This window comes from Neomonachus schauinslandi, chromosome 9, assembly GCF_002201575.2.
Source record: "Neomonachus schauinslandi chromosome 9, ASM220157v2, whole genome shotgun sequence".
NCBI classification, from domain to species: domain Eukaryota; kingdom Metazoa; phylum Chordata; class Mammalia; order Carnivora; family Phocidae; genus Neomonachus; species Neomonachus schauinslandi.
In genome coordinates this window covers 102,904,999-102,921,429 of record NC_058411.1, presented here as the reverse complement: position 1 = coordinate 102,921,429, position 16,431 = coordinate 102,904,999, and the positions used below count along the sequence as shown (strand labels likewise).

General features: G+C 40.3%; 1 protein-coding gene across 1 annotated transcript; it reads left to right on the top strand.

The window, feature by feature from the left end:
- Positions 1-1,147: 1,147 nt before the first annotated feature.
- Positions 1,148-14,159, top strand: PCLAF (PCNA clamp associated factor). The gene is made up of 4 exons (XM_021693983.1): positions 1,148-1,267; positions 1,578-1,658; positions 6,294-6,456; positions 13,633-14,159. Exons 1-4 carry the CDS (start codon positions 1,222-1,224, stop codon positions 13,676-13,678), a joined length of 336 nt encoding a protein of 111 aa, XP_021549658.1. The 5' UTR covers positions 1,148-1,221; the 3' UTR covers positions 13,679-14,159.
- Positions 14,160-16,431: the final 2,272 nt, after the last annotated feature.

Genomic DNA, 16,431 nt, shown 5'->3' with positions numbered 1-16,431 from the left:
TTTTTTTTTTTTTTTTTTTTTTTTTTTTAAAGATTTTATTTATTTATCTGACAGAAAGAGACATAGCGAGAGCAGGAACACAAGCAGGGGGAATGGGAGAGGGAGAAGCAGGCTTCTTGCCGAGCAGGGAGCCCGATGTGGGACTCGATCCCAGGACCCTGGGATCATGACCTGAGCCGAAGGCAGACGCTTAACGACTGAGCCACCCAGGCGCCCAATGATCATGTTTTATGCATGGTTTTCAGAGAGTGAAAATCACTCCCCGGGGGGATTTTGAGTAATTAGAAGATAGGCATAGGGATAGAAAATAGTTGTGAGCTCCTGTTCTAGCGTTATAATCACTGTGTGTCAGGGATATACCCTTGGCACATCTGGCATTTTTTTTTTAAAGATTTTATTTTTAAGTAATCTCTATATCCAAGGTGGGGCTCAAATCCACAACCCGAAGATCAAGAGTTGCATGCTCCACTGACTGAGCCAGCCAAGCACCCTGACATTTGGCATAGTTTGAAGGAACTCTGAGACCATATAGATCTTAGGAAGACCTTTCATTAATTTATTCCTTTTTATGTGTGTATGTATAAATAATCCACTCAGTTTTTCCTTTAGTTTCACACCATACTAAAAACGTAGAAAAGCCTTGTAAATAAATTATCTTCCTTTTCTAACATTCCATAGAATTGTTTTGTTATGCATCCTGTGGAGAGAGTTTATCTGAGGTTTAAAAAAAAAAATTCTTTATTCTGATTTGCATTTAAAAATCTGCTTCATTTCAAGTTTCTTTTCCTGGAGTCAATCATTATGGATTTAATCCTGGGGTAACTTTTGAAGGAATGTTGTAATTCGCTGTCTTTCCTGGGTTTTCTTTTCTAAGCAGGCCCATTTCCCTAACTCATAATCTTAGCACTCACTCTTGGGGCATCCCAGGAAAGAGCCTTGGCACCGCCCACTTGGGGCGGGTACGAATCACAAGCTTCTGCAAAGCTGATGGACGGGACGGTACTGAGTCTCGCCTCGCCGCTGTCATCGCTGGACAACGGCGATTGGTTGTGGGGGGACGGCGCGGAACCAATGGGAGCGGCTTCCCTGGAGAGCCCGAGGAGCGCGCGGGAAAGAGACCAATATAAACTGTGGCGGGAGATTCGTTTTTCGAGTCCTTGTGCAGTTAAACACCCGCGGTTGGGAAGTCATTTGATTGCTCTCATCTCCTCGAGTTTGAACATGGTGCGGACGAAAGCGGACAGTGTCCCAGGCACCTACAGAAAAGGTGAGGTAGTTGGGCACGGCAGTGGAGGGCAGGGGGTTCTCCGGGCAGCCCCGCTACCGGCGGGAGAGGCCAGGGCTCTCCACCGCCCTGTGAGCCAGACTGGTCCAGCAGCTCTGGAAGCCGCGGCCTGGCCCGTTTACCAGGAGGAAGGAGCGGCGCGGACAGGGGAGGGTTGTCGGGCTGTTCTGGATCGCGGGGCTCTCCTCTCCAAGCGGCGGGGTCGGAGACTGTGGTGAGAACGTGGTTCTGAGAGACTCAGCGTCGGAACCTTACTGCCCTGTTTTGAATGCTCTCTTTTGCCTCTCCGCAGTGGTGGCTTCGCGAGCCCCCAGGAAGGTGCTTGGTTCCTCCACTTCTGCCACTAATTCCACATCGCTTTCGTCAAGGAAAGGTAAAAAGCGCCCCTGCAACTCCTGGAGGAATCTTCTCAAAGGGGATCAGGACTTACACCACAGTTCTCCTGACCTGCAACCTCCTGACCCACTGTGGAATTTATTTTCCTGAGATCCTCACACTTGAATTTCTTCCTTGCCCTCGGATATAATGAGAGGACCTTGGCCTCTCGGCCGGTTGGGGTAAAGGTGGGGGTAGTAAGGAAAAGAATCTCCGACCTCGGGGTTAGGGACAGACACGGTTTATCTTCAAACTCTTTTTCTTTTCTAGTTTGGCATTTTTATTTTTAATATCGGCAGATGGCTTTTTCCTGCAAAAGGCTATTTAAGCTCACCTTCACTACATTAAGAATTGGGACCATAGTTGACAGTGCTAATCACGTTGTCTTCTTTTTTTTAAAAAAGATTTTATTTATTTATTTGAGAGAGAGAATGAGAGACAGAGAGCACGAGAGGGAGGAGGGTCAGAGGGAGAAGCAAACTCCCCGCTGAGCGGGACCGATGTGGGACTCCATCCTGGATCATGACCGAAGCCAAAGGCTTAACCAACTGAGCCACCCAGGCACCCTCACGTTGTCTTCTTAGTGTAAAAGTTTTTGTTTTCATTTCTGCATGTATTTTTGGTTTTTTGTTTGTTTTTTAGCATGGTGTGTGTGTGTGTTTTCCAACTATGCAGCTCCTGATACTGCTTTTGGGACATTAGAATGGAAAACTTGGCTGATGAAATAGCTTCACACTGCTCCTTCTGTGCAAGGAGAGGTTGAGAAAATACCGTGCCATCTGGTGCCTTATTCCACTCCTAGGAAGTTGAGCAGTTAGGAAGATTAATTCCACAAGGCCTAATTAAGAACGTACAGGGGAGCACAGTGAAGAACTTCGTGGGTTCTTTTTTTTTTTTTTAAGATTTTATTTATTTATTTGACAGAGAGAGATAGCGAGAGCAGGAACACAAGCAGGGGGAGTGGGAGAGGGAGAAGCAGGCTTCCTGCTGAGCAGGGAGCCCGATGCGGGGCTCGATCCCAGGCCCCTGGGATCATGACCTGAGCCGAAGGCAGACGCTTAACGACTGAGCTACCCAGGTGCCCCAAACTTCATGGGTTCTTAAGTTAACTTAAACTTACCCCTGTTCTAAATATTTCATTAGAAAATATTTACTAATTTACTCTCTTTAGATAAAAAGGAGCTGTAGGTCAAAAGTTTTGAAAGGTGATTAATTTATTGAGGATATTCTATACCCTTTACCACTAAATTACAATTAGGGCCACATGCCATTGTCTAGTCCACTGTTGAATTACCAGAGCCAACTGGATAAGCCCTTAATGAACATATGTTGGCCAAATGCACTTCTTTTTTTTTTTTTTTAAGATTTTATTTCTTTATTTGACAGTGAGATAGAGCACAAATAGGCAGATCGGCAGGGAGAGGGAGAAGCAGGCTGTCCACTGAGCAGGGAGCCCGACGCGAGACTCGATTCCAGGACCCTGGGATCATGACCCGAGCCGAAGGCAGCCGCTCAACCAACTGAGCCACCCAGGCACCTCCAAATGCACCTCTTAAGCCATTTTACAGATCTCTATTTTTTTGTAAGTAAGCTCTTCGCCTAACAAGGGGCTTGAACTCAGGACCCTAAGATCAAGAGTCTCATTCTCTATGCAGTGAGCCAGCCAGGTGCCCCTGCAGATCTCTATTGTTGGTTTTCTTTTCTTTTCTTTTCTTTTTTTTTAAGATTTTATTTTTAAGTAATCTCTGCACCCAACATGGGGCTCAAAATCACAACCCTGAGATCAAGAGCATGCTTCACCAACTGAGCCAGGCAGGCACCCACAGATCTCTATTTTTAATCAACTGTATGAAATTGATAATAACCTCATTTTAATGATGAGGACATTTAAGCTCAGGTTACATACCTTGGTAAAAGTCACACAATTAAGGAGTGCCTGGGTGGCTCAGCGGTTAAGCGTCTGCCTCCGGCTCAGGTTATGATCCCAGAGTCCTGGGATGGAGCCTGCTCCGCGGGAGGCCTGCTTCTCCCTCTTCCACTCCCCCTGCTTGTGTTCTCTTTCTCACTGTGTCTCTCTCTGTCAAATAAATAAATAAAATCTTTAAAAAAAGTCACAAAATTAAATCAGAGCTAGGTTTGAATTTTTTTTTTAAGATTTTTATTTATTGGGGCGCCTGGGTGGCTCAGTCGGTTAAGCGTCTGCCTTCGGCTCAGGTCATGATCCCAGGGTCCTGGGATGAGCCCCGCGTCGGGCTCCCTGCTCCGCGGGAAGCCTGCTTCTCCCTCTCCCACTCCCCCTGCTTGTGTTCCCTCTCTCGCTGTCTCTCTGTCAAATAAATAAATAAAATCTTTTTTAAAAAAATTTATTTATTTATTTATTTATTTGAGAGAGAGACAAAGAGAGCACCATCAGGAGGAGGGGCAGAGAGAGAGGGATAAGCAGACGCCCTGCCAAGCAAGGACCCTGAGATCATGACCTGAGCCAAAGTCAGACCCTTAAGCAACTGAGCCACCCAGGCACTCCGAGCTGGGTTTGAATTCTGTGCTGAGCTATAGGTTGCTGCCATACACTTTCTTCTTTCTTTCTTTTCTTTTTTTCTTTCCTGTCTTTCTTTCCTTTCTTTCTTTGTTTCACAGAGAGAGAGCACAAGCAGGGGGAGTGGCAAAGGAAGAGGGAGAAGCAGGCTCTCTGATGAGCAGGGAGCCCGATGGGAGGCTCAATCCCAGAACCCTGGGATCATGACCTGAGCCAAAGGCAGAGGTTTAATGGACTGAGCCACCCAGGCGCCCCCTACACTTTCTAAGTAGTCAAAGCATACCTATAAGTTTCCTTTTGGAAAATTATGAACCAAAGGATCACTATTATTTATTTATTTTTTAACATTTATTTATTTATTTTAGAGAGATTGAGGGGGAGGGGCAGAGGCAGAGGGAAACTCCAAGCAGACGCCATTGCTGAGTGTGATTGGACCCCACTTGATCTCACAAATATGAGATCATGACCTGAGCCAAAACTAAGAGTCATACCCTCAACTGACTGCTCCACCCAGGTGCCCCAGATCACTATTTTTAAAAGCCACTTGTACTTTTAAAACTTCAGAGAGTGGGCGCCTGGGTGGCTCCTGGGATAGAGTCCCGCATCTGGCTCCCTGCTCAGTGGGGTGTCGGCTTCTCCGCCTGCTCAGGATTGTTCTCTCTTTATTTATTTATTTGACAGAGAGAGACACAGCAAGAGAGGGAACACAAGCAGGGGGAGTGGGAGAAGCAGGCTTCCTGCTGAGCAGGGAGCCCGATGCGGGGCTCGATCCCAGGACACTGGGATCATGACCTGAGCGGAAGGCAGACGCTTAACGACTGAGCCACCCAGGTGCCCCTAAATAAAATCTTTAAAAAGAAAATAAAAAAGCTTCAGAGAGTATATATGGAAGCAACTTTATAACAGGTAGTTTGTGACAAATGTGTTTAAAGCAAAAAATATGTAGTGGCTCAGTAATTTGCTCATCTTGGTATTCTAACCATTACTTCATAAAGAGGCAGAAATTTTCCCTCTATGTTACTATTTTAAAATAAAAAAAATTATCAGAAATTGGGGCACCTGTTCGGCTCAGTTGGTAAAACATGCAACTCTTGATCTCAGGGTCATAAGTTTACCCAACGTGGGGTGTAGAGCTTACTTAAAAAAAAATCAGGAATTGGATTTACCTTATGAACTGAAAAGGAGCCGAGGGCTTTGAAAAGTGAAACCTAATTTTGTGGAAACGTTCACATTGCTGTATATTTATTTTGCCTTTCACAGGTGTTTTTTTTTTTTAAGATTTTATTTATTTATTTGACATAGAGAGAGAGAGAGAACAAGTAGGCAGAGAGGCAGGCAGAGGGAGAGGGAGAAGTAGGCTCTCCGCTGAGCAGGGAGCCCGATGCAGGACTCGATCCCAGGAACCTGTGATCATGACCTGAGCCAAAGGCAGCCACCCAACTGGCTGAGCCACCCAGGTGCCCTCACAGGGGTTTTAAAAACCTTGTTAAGTAAAATTTTGGTGGTTTATACTATACCTCATATTAGGAAAAAATGTGTCAAAGTTTAGTATGACAATACATAAAACTATCTGAATAGCTCTGCTTCTGATTAAATTATGGAAAGTATTTTCCAGTTGTAAAAATTCTGTTAATTTTGTTTTCCTAGGACAAAGGATAACTCTAACAAAATATTATTATACATTGTATTATAATAATGTATAATATAATATTAACTGAATACAGCTTTATCATCTCACATTTTCTAATTATTTTAAGATGGATGTAATACTACTTAATACTCTGTAGATTTAATGTTAAAAAATTGTTTCCCTTTAAGGAATGGCAGTTGTATCCTTGGTTCTTATTTATTTATTTATTTATTTATTTAAGATTTTATTTATTTATTTGACAGAGAGAGAGAGATAGCGAGAGCAGGAACACAAGCAGGGGGAGTGGGAGCGGGAGAAGCAGGCCTCCTGCCGAGCAGGGAGCCCAATGTGGGACTCGATCCCAGGACCCTGGGATCATGACCTGAGCCGAGGCAGACGCTTAACGACTGAGCCACCCAGGTGCCCTCCTTGGTTCTTATTTAGTTCCATCTGTTTTTATTTTATAGTTGAAAATAAGTATGCAGGAGGGAATCCAGTTTGTGTGCGCCCAACTCCCAAGTGGCAAAAAGGAATCGGAGAATTCTTCAGGCTGTCTCCTAAAGATTCTGAAAAAGAGAATCGGATTCCTGAAGAGGCAGGAAGCAGTGGCTTAGGAAAAGCAAAAAGAAAGTAAGTTTTTATATTCTGGAATCTAAGGAAAATATTTATATACTTGAAAGTAAAAGACAGGGGGATATTGAGTAACTTTAAAGTTTCTCCTTGAACGGATAAGAAAACACAAACCAGGGTTTTTTTAAAACTTGTGCTAATGTTTTTCTAAGTCACTCCTAAATTTCAAACATCAGTGAAAAGTATTATTTTTACTCATTTCAGTCACTCAAAGAGGATCAGTTCCCAATCAGATGCTAAGTGCTAAGTTATTAACCGTGAACTTCCTGTCTTTATTCTTTCATTTTTACTGTCTATTTTCTATACTTTTTTTCAAAAAAAGCAATTTCTATGTTAGTTTATCCAGCATCAATTCTACTAACTCAACCCCTCAAAAAACTACTAGTTCAACCTCCACAATAAATAAATAACCAATGTAGAAAAGTTGGAAAATATAGAAATCCCCATCACTTAGAAAACCAAAACACCATGGTGTATTTTCTTTACAACTTCTCTAAAAATACCTAAAAATACTTCAAAAAAAAAAGGTGGGAATACAACTGCACACATACAGAGTTCAGTGTACATACTTTTTTTAAACATTTGTTTATTTTATTTTATTTTTAATTTTTATTTTTTAAAGATTTTATTTATTTATCTGAGACAGAGAGAATGAGAGAGAGAGAGCACATGAGAGGGGGGAGGGTCAGAGGGAGAAGCAGACTCCCCGCCAAGCAGGGAGCCCGATGTGGGACTCGATCCAGGGACTCCAGGATCATGACCTGAGCCGAAGGCAGTCGCTCAACCAACTGAGCCACCCAGGCGCCCAACATTTGTTTATTTTAAAAAATTTTTGTTCATTTAAATTTTAGTAGGCTCCATGCCCAGCGGGGAGCCCAGTGTGGGGCTTGAACTCATGACCCTGAGATCAAGACCTTAGCTGAGATCCAGAGTGGGATGCTTAACCAACTGAGCCACCCAGGCACCCCCAGTGTACACACTTTATTTATTTATTTATTTATTGACAGAGAGAGACACAACGAGAGAGGGCACACAAGCAGTAGGAGTGGGAGAGGGAGAAGCACGCCTCCCGCTGAGCAGGGAGCCCGACGTGGGGCTCCATCCCAGGACTCTGGGATCATGACCTGAGCCGAAGGCAGACGCTTAATGACTGAGCCACCCAGGCACCCCTGCATAGTTTTTAAAGGAGATAAATAGAGAAGACTGGGTGGCTCAGTCAGTTAAGCGTCTGCCGTCCACTCAGGTCATGATCCCAGGGTCCTGGGATGGAATCCCGCATCGGGCTCCCAGGGAGCCTGCTTCTCCCTCTGCCTGCCACTCCCCCAGCTTGTACTCTCTCTCTCTCTGTCAAATAAATAAATAAAATCTTAAAAAAAAAAAAGATAATTAAATCAGGATGCCTGGATGGCTCACTCAGTTAAGCATCTGCCTTCGGCTCGGGTCATGATCCCTAAGTCCTGAGATCAAGCCCTGTGTCAGATTCCCTCCTCAGACGGGAGCCTGCTTCTCCCTCTCCCTATGCTGCTCCTCCTGCTTGTGCTCTCTCGCTCGCTCTGTCAAATAAATAAATAAATAAAATCTTTTTTTTTTTTAAGATTTTATTTATTTATTTGACAGATAGCGAGAGAGGGAACACAAGCAGGGGGAATGGGAGAGGGAGAAGCAGGCTTCCCACCGAGCAGGGAGCCCGATGCGGGGCTTGATCCCAGCACCCTGGGATCATGACCTGAGCTGAAGGCAGATGCTTAACAACTGAGCCACCCAGGCGCCCCTAAATAAAATCTTTAAAAAAAAAAAAAGAAGATAATTAAATCATGCTTTTTAAGCTCTTAATGTCAGAAATATGCTCATGATAAATACTAAGCAAAAATTCTGCATATAGAAGAACAGCTTTTATGGTGTAAAAACATGTATATAAACAGACCAAATATCAATAGTGATTATCTCTGGGTAAAAACCTCTCTTCATATTCATTTTGTGCTACCAACTTTCAACAACAAACATCTAAGAATCAGGAAAAAAATAATGCCACTTGGAAAAAATAAAGGCAAAGAAAACCTGCTTTTTAAAAAACAGATTTATAAGTAATAGGATCCAGGCCCTCTAAACAATTTTGAAGAATTGTGTTTCAAAGACAAATTATGTGACTGGAGGTATGGGGAATGGTGAGCATGGGTGGGCAGATGGTGCCATGTCACTGTCATTATGATGCCCCCTGGTTTGAGACCCTGCTAGCTACTTCTCCTGCACCAGCCAGGAGCCTATGATCCAACAGCACACCAAACAGCAAGTCTGACCCAAGGCACAGTGGCCAACATGGGCAAGGGGCTGGTGGCCAGGCTCAGTCTGAGGCTGCTACTTCTGGCACTGCTCCTATCCACACAGATTTAGTCACACGTTCCTTTAGCCAGCACACCGGGTCCTCTGTTTGAACCCACAGTGTCCACTTGTGCCCTGCAGTGAGTGGCCATTCTCCTTGTGGTCTTGCTTGCCCTTCTACATCTCTACTGTTAAACAGATCCAGGCCAAAAAACATCTATTGTTAACTAACACATATTCTAAAGCCCAATCCATATGGTAACTAGAAGTCCAATGTGACAAGGAAAACACAGTCTTTATCAGATCTACTAATACCACTCTTTATTTTACTAACACAGAAAATGTGAGAGTCCCCAGTTGGACTGACTTACAGAGCATCTGAAGGATTTGACTAGATAACGAATGCTAATATTAAATCTGCTAGAGTTTCACATTCAAGACTGAAGAGAGAGACATTGAAAATTAATGATGTGATTAAATGTAGCTTAAGAAATATGGACACTTGAAACTCTTCCTTGATAATGATAATTTCACCTTGATCTAGAGAAAAGGGATTAGCTGCGGAATGGAAATTGGGTTTTTACTTTGATTCATTAAATTTAGAAGGCCATAAAATGATTAGGTAATATAAAAAGCTTCCATTATTCTATTTATATGTACATTGGAAGGAACCACCAGGTGTTATTGTAAATCCTCTGTGTATTATTTCAGCAGTCCTATTTTAATGCTGATATACTCCACATAAAATTTTACATTGTTAAGTTTTCATTGTTCTCTTGGGAACTCTTTCCTCTGGGTCTTTGGAGTTGATATTGCATGTGACTTTATGTAGTAATTGACATGTTCCAGGGCAATGATGTTTTATTGGAATCTACTACAAATCTAAGCATGAGTAATTTTTGCATATACACTTAAAAGTCAAATGACAGGTATTTCCTATCACTCATTCCCATCCAATAAGAATGCCAGATTCACTTAGTTAACTTGGATCACTTAACTTGATTCCAAAGATATGAAATGCTTTGATTTCAATCAATCTTAAAATACTGCCATTTATTTCTGCATTTGTTAAATAATTTTTACAACTTAAAAATTGCTGTTTTGAAGGCATATTTGACAAATACTGAAATTAAGATGCAAAGATATGAAGGAGGCAAAAATAATGTATATTAGGTATTTGGGGAAGTGAAGACAGGAGGCTTGCCTAAATATATATATAAAATATATGTATATATTTTATTTTATTATTATTTTTAAATATTTTATTTATTTTTTTGACAGAGAGAGACACAACGAGAGAGGGAACACAAGCAGGGGGAGTGGGAGAGAGAGACGCAGGCTCTCCGCAGAGCAGGGACCCTGATGCGGGGCTCGATCCCAGGACCCCGGGATCATGACCTGAGCCGAAGGCAGACGCTTAACAACTGAGCCACCCAGGCACCCCAAAATATATGTATATATTTTAAAGATTTTATTTATTTATTTGAGAGAGAGAGCCTGAGCAGGGGGAGGAGCAGAGGGAGAGGGATAAGCAGACTCTGTGCTGAGTGCAGAGCCCCATGTGGGGCTTGATCCCAAAACCCTGAGATCATGACCTGAGCCAAAATAAAAAGTCGGACGCTCACTCAGCTGAGCCACCCAGGTGCCCCGAGACTTGCCTATATTAAATTCACAACTCTTTTGGGTCTTTCTGTGAATACATTTAAAAAAAAATTTATGAATCAGAAAAGCTACATTTGGAACACTTTCTATATCAGTATTTTTAGATAGTTAGAACCTGGTCCTAAACCTAGGTGTACTTGATTCTGGAAAGTAAAACTTTTACAACTGCCTTGATGTACAGAAAGTTTTCTAGAAATAGACAGTCCATGAAATTTTTGGTTCACATATTCACACACTGATGCTTACGTTTTATAGTATCCAATATGACCATAGTATGCTTAATAAGTCTTAAACCACTATTTGCCATCTTTAGAAACTTATAGGGGAACAACCAGACCCAACAGATCTCAAGCTATGTGGGGGATCTCTGGGTGTGAATGAACATTCCCTTTGCTTCATATCTGAACACTGTACATCTGTTTGGGATTGTGTGTTGTGTTTGGAATTGATTTCCATTGAACACAAACTAAATAAAAATAAATGGCTGAAAGAGCATTTAAAACAAAATATTTGGGGGGCGCCTGGGTGACTCAGATGGTTAAGCGTCTGCCTTCGGCTCAGGTCATGGTCCCAGGGTCCTGGGATCAAGCCCTGCATCAGGCTCCCTGCTCAGCGGGAAGCCTGCTTCTCCCTCTCCCACTCCCCCTGCTTGTGTTCCCTCTCTCGCTGTGTATATCTCTGTCAAATAAATAAAATCTTAAACAGACAAACAAACAAAATATTTGGATATATAAAATGATGCTTATGCATATAAAATTTTAACAATTCAATGCTGTTCATAAAATAATTTAATAAATGTTTATTGAGTGCCTACCATCCATGTTACAAGATATTTAAGTTTATTTATTTATTTTTAGCAATCCTTCCACCCATTGTGGGGCTTAAACTCACAATCCCAAGATCAAGAGTCACATGCTCTTCTGACTGAGCCAGCCAGGCATCCCTGTTATGAGATATCTAAAAGGAATGTCAAACTCTAGAGCAGTAACTAAATTTTAGATTTTGTTGCTAATGTCACTATTACGATTTCTGCTTTCAATAAAAGTCAACAATAAATGGGATACATTTTTAGATAGAGCCTTTTAATAGACTTGCTTTCATGATCCTATAAGTTTCTTCTAGCTCCCTGTCACTGTCTGGTACCATTCTTCCTTGTTCTTTCTCATTCTCATATAATAGGCTAATAGTCAATATTACCTCTAGAATATATTACAACCCTCTTGAATTATTTGTGACTTCCACGAAGGAAACAAAATATTTGGCAATATAGCCAAATATGGCTATACTATTGACCATTATTGATCATAATAACAATAAAATATATATTACAGGCTTTCAATTATATGGAGAAAGATTACATGTATATTTTCCTAAAGAACTTTGATCCACAGTGTAATAAAATTTGTGACATAAAACTAGGTAATAAAGGTTTATATTATTCCTTTAGACCCCCTTCTTAGATTTGTCTTTGTTTAGGAAAGCTGTAATTACCTTTTTATTGATAGTAAATCAATAGATTTACTTTTGATAGTAGTTAATAAACTATCAGTTTATCAGAAGGACTTCTGCTATAAACTCTCTAATTTATAATCTGAAACATGGCTACTCCTACAGCTTTATTTTTCTCACAAAGGCAGGGTAAATTCCCTTCAGTTGCATGGGGGGGGGAATCAGAATCAAGAAAGATTGTCTACCTAAAACCTTGAATAGAGCTATGATACATAAATTACAGCAGGTCCTTGCAAAAAAGAAGCTTGGCTCATGATAGTGTTCATTTGTTAATTTGATTTAACTTCCAGGAAAATACAATGACGTCTTCTTGGTAATCTAATAGTAGGTAAGTCTATGATAATCTCATACCAAGTCAGAATACCTTTAACTTCCTTTTTTCACTACCTAGCTCTATAACTATTTAGGCTTATGGGATCTAATTTGAAAACTCCTTATTTTTTTTTAAAGATTTTATTTATTTATTTGACAGAGAGAGAGCGCACAAGCAGGGATAGTGGGAGAGGGAGAAACAGGTTCCCTGCTAAGCAGGGAGGCGGACTTGGGCTCAATCCCAGGACCCTAGGACCATGACCTGAGCTGAAGGCAGACGCTTAACTGACTGAGCCACCCAGGCGCCTCCAAAACAGCTTATTTTATTTTTATTTTTTTTAAAGATTTATTTATTTATTTGAGAGAGTGAGAATGAGAGAGAGAGAGTACCTGAGAGGGGGTAGGGTTAGAGGGAGAAGCAGGCTCCTTGCTGAGCAGGGAGCCCGATGCGGGACTCGATCCAGGGACTCCAGGATCATGACCTGAGCCGAAGGCAGTCGCGTAACCAACTGAGCCACCCAGGCGCCCCCAAAACAGCTTATTTTAGAATAGATTTCACAGATCTTCATCAACTCTAAAAAAAATTCTAATTTATGGTTAAGTTTTTCATAGACTTTTCTCTATAAAAAGCATAATGAGTACAAAATGGCTCTGGGGTAATGTAAATTGTTTTTCAAAAGCTACAACTACCTTGTACCAACTTAACCAATTTTGAGATTTTTCCAATTAGGTAATATGTTTATATGGTTCAAAAGGATATACAGTCAAATATGGCAACTTGCTATGTTTTCTTTGCTCAAATGGACTGGTTGATTTTTTTACTTTTTAGTATCACAAAGTTCTTTTTTTTTTTTTTAAGATTTTATTTATTTATTTGTCAGAGAGAGAGAGCGAGAGAGAGGGAGGGAGGGAGCCCACGAGCAGGGGGAGCTGCAGGCAGAGGGAGAATCAGGCTCCATACTGATATGAGACTCGATCCCAGGAGCCTGGGATCATGACCTGGGCTGAAGGCAGAAGCTTAACTGACTGAGCCACCCAGGCATCCCTATTATCACAAAGTTCTTGCTGAAGGATTATACTCTTTATCAATCCACTTAATTGAAAGAAGATGCGATAGAAATAGAGATTCCCTTCTTAATAAAAATGGCAACATATCCTAAAGGAGAAACACTGATTTGATTATTAACAGGCAAAATACTCTAGTACTTGGAATTTGTAGGTGTTTGCCAACTAATGAGTATAATTTTCTCTCATTTCTATTCACTTGACCAGACACATTGCGCTGTTAATGTTCATGATTTATATAGGTTTATAACTATTTTTTTTAATAGTCAATACTCCGGTGACTATTGAAGTTCTCTATTCTTTCCACAGAGCATGTCCTTTGCCACCTGATCACTCAGATGACGAAAAAGAATAGAACTTTCTTAATCCATCCTTGACTAATGTCTCCTGTTTATTATTCTAGGATGTAAATTTGCATAAATGTATTTGTTCCAATTAGCTTTGTTAAACAGGCATTTAATTTAAAAAAAAGAGGCTTATATACTGTTATTCTAAAGCAAGTGATTATGATATTGGAGAATTTGTAATATTAATTATGGTTACTTAGCTTAGTACTCAGTATAATGCAGTATTTGGTTTCTTTTACCTGTTGTTATTAAGCTTCTTGTTCTTGCTAAAAATTAATCATTGCATGGTGTTCTAATTACAAATCTGCTGTGTTTGAGATTTGCTTCAATCTTTGTACTGTTGCCATTTTTATTGGCATTTGATTATTGGAATGGTGCCATATTTTTGTTCCTTTCATTTGCTTTAGGAAGCAGTTAGATTTTTGCACATTAAAAAAATTCAGTATTAATTAAACTGAACCTATACCCTTTTCAAGAAAGAGGGCCAAAGATGCAATGTTGAAAAAATTTGGACGGCTATGTATCTTCTCCTTCAGGGCAATTTGGCCTGAGGATTTAAACAGTTGATAAAGCTTCTAACAACAATAAAACAGATAAAATTCTAGCATAGAATTAGACAGGAATATTTCATAGACTACATTAAAAGAGAGAAATTTTCCAAGAATATGCATTTGATTTAGTATCATAAAATATTACCCTTTAGGCCAGTAATTTTAAAGTTGGAAATCAATAAAACATGAAAGGCAACATGCCATAAATCCAGAGATCTGTCTAGAGTCTTTAGAGCTACCATTATATATTTTAAGATAACCAGGGGTATAATTGAAGGGGTGGGTATAATATAACTTAGTAACTGATATTCTTACTTTCTCATCACACTTTTTGCTTCCTGACCTCCTGTTGTCAAAATTAACCATGTTTTAACAAGTATGTTTTTTCTGAACTTTGTTTTTAATAAATACTTATTTTCACAACAGACTGTCCATTTGTGTGCTTCCTGAGATTATATCCTACTAGATATTTCTATTTTTTCCTTACAAATACAAATCAGTGCATTGATCTGATTTTATCAATTTCTAAACTAAGTTCTGATGATTGCAGATTATATTTTTTGGTTTGTCTTTTAGAGATGGATATTAAACAGAATAGTTACTGAATTGAGAGCCGAGTTTTTATCCTAAGTACTTCCTTAATAATTAGGCTTCGTATTAAGGAGTAGCTCAAACCAACTCTATTAAAGTCAAATTTTGATGGATCTGAAACCTGATTTGCTATTTCTCACTGATGGAAGGAGAAACTTTATGGTGCTGTGTCCAATGAGGTCTAAGTCTGATATGTAATTGTTTCTAAAAAGTTTGACCTAAAGAACCTACAGTCTTTCCAAATATACAACATGATGATGTCTCACTTTAATTAGGCAGAGATTCCATGTAATCTGTTTCCTTGTCAAAGCTTTTGTAAAATATAGATTGGCAATTTAACCTCTTCTAAACATAGGGAAGTACAGACTCCCTTTTTTCCCCTGAAAACTGGATCAAAAACTAAAATTTATACATTAGGGGCACCTGGGTGACTCAGTCGTTAAGCGTCTGCGTTCGGCTCAGGTCATGGTCCCAGGGTCCTAGGATCGAGCCCCACATCAGGCTCCCTGCTCTGCGGGAAGCCTGCTTCTCCCTCTCCCACTCCCCCTGCTTGTGTTCCCTCTCTCGCTGTGTCTCTCTCTGTCAAATAAATAAAATCTTTTAAAAAAATTAAAAAAAAATAAAATTTATACATTAAAAAGATAATTAAACTTAAGTTTCTAATTTTGTACCCTCCCTCACAAAATTAATCTGGATTTCCTCTTTGAATGGATTATTCAAATTATTAATACTAATATTAAATTCCTGACCAAACAATGAATAAAACTACTTCTCTGCAATTTTTGAACATTGTGAGGATCATATGTATTTTATGTTTACCTAGTTTCACAAAGGAAGAGCAATACTATATTTTTATTTTTTTATTTTTATTTTTATTTTTATTTTTATTTTTTTTTAATGTTTTATTTATTTATTCATGAGAGTCAGAGAGAGAGAGAGAGAGGCAGAGGCAGAGGGAGAGGGAGAAGCAGGCTCCCCGCCTAGCAGGGAGCCCGATGCGGGACTCGATCCCGGGACTCCAGGATCATGACCTGAGCTGAAGGCAGTCGCTTAACCAACTGAGCCACCCAGGCGCCCATATTTTTATTTTTTTAAAGATTTTATTTATTTAATTGAGAGAGAGAGCACAAGCAGGGCAGGGGAAGAAGGAGAAGCAGGCTCCCCACTGAGCAGGGAGCCCCATGTGGGGCTCTATCCCAGGACCCTGGGATCATGACCTGAGCTGAAGGCAGATGGTTAACCCACTGAGCCATCCAGGCGCTCTGGAAGAGCAATACTATAGTGAAAGTTGTACAGTGTGCTCAAGGAGTTGCTTATGACAAATGCTTATCATTTTTTTAAAAAGTAGAAAATAAAACCTAAATTAACCGAAACTTTCCATATGTATATATACACTGCTTATAGTTTTCACCATACTTAGAATGTGTCATGGTAATTCACTTTCGGAAAAATTGAAGGTTTAGCTGGACCTTGATCCAACCAACATTGTATGATGGTTCTTTTTACCTTTGAGGATAGCATATGGAGGTGGGAGAGATCTTCACTGAATCAAAACTTCATTGAACAAGAAGTAATCTTGTCCAACTCAAGCCAATTATAGCTGTTCATTAGGTTAACTG

What these genes read in the sequence shown, in the direction of transcription:
- PCLAF (XM_021693983.1), top strand. Translation starts at nt 1,222, where the DNA reads ATGGTGCGGACGAAAGCGGACAGTGTCCCAGGCACCTACAGAAAAG. An exon ending in CCCAGGCACCTACAGAAAAG is followed by an intron (nt 1,268 to 1,577) that starts GTGAGGTAGTTG and finishes GCCTCTCCGCAG; the next exon opens with TGGTGGCTTCGCGAGCCCCC. An exon ending in TTAGGAAAAGCAAAAAGAAA is followed by an intron (nt 6,457 to 13,632) that starts GTAAGTTTTTAT and finishes TTCTTTCCACAG; the next exon opens with AGCATGTCCTTTGCCACCTG.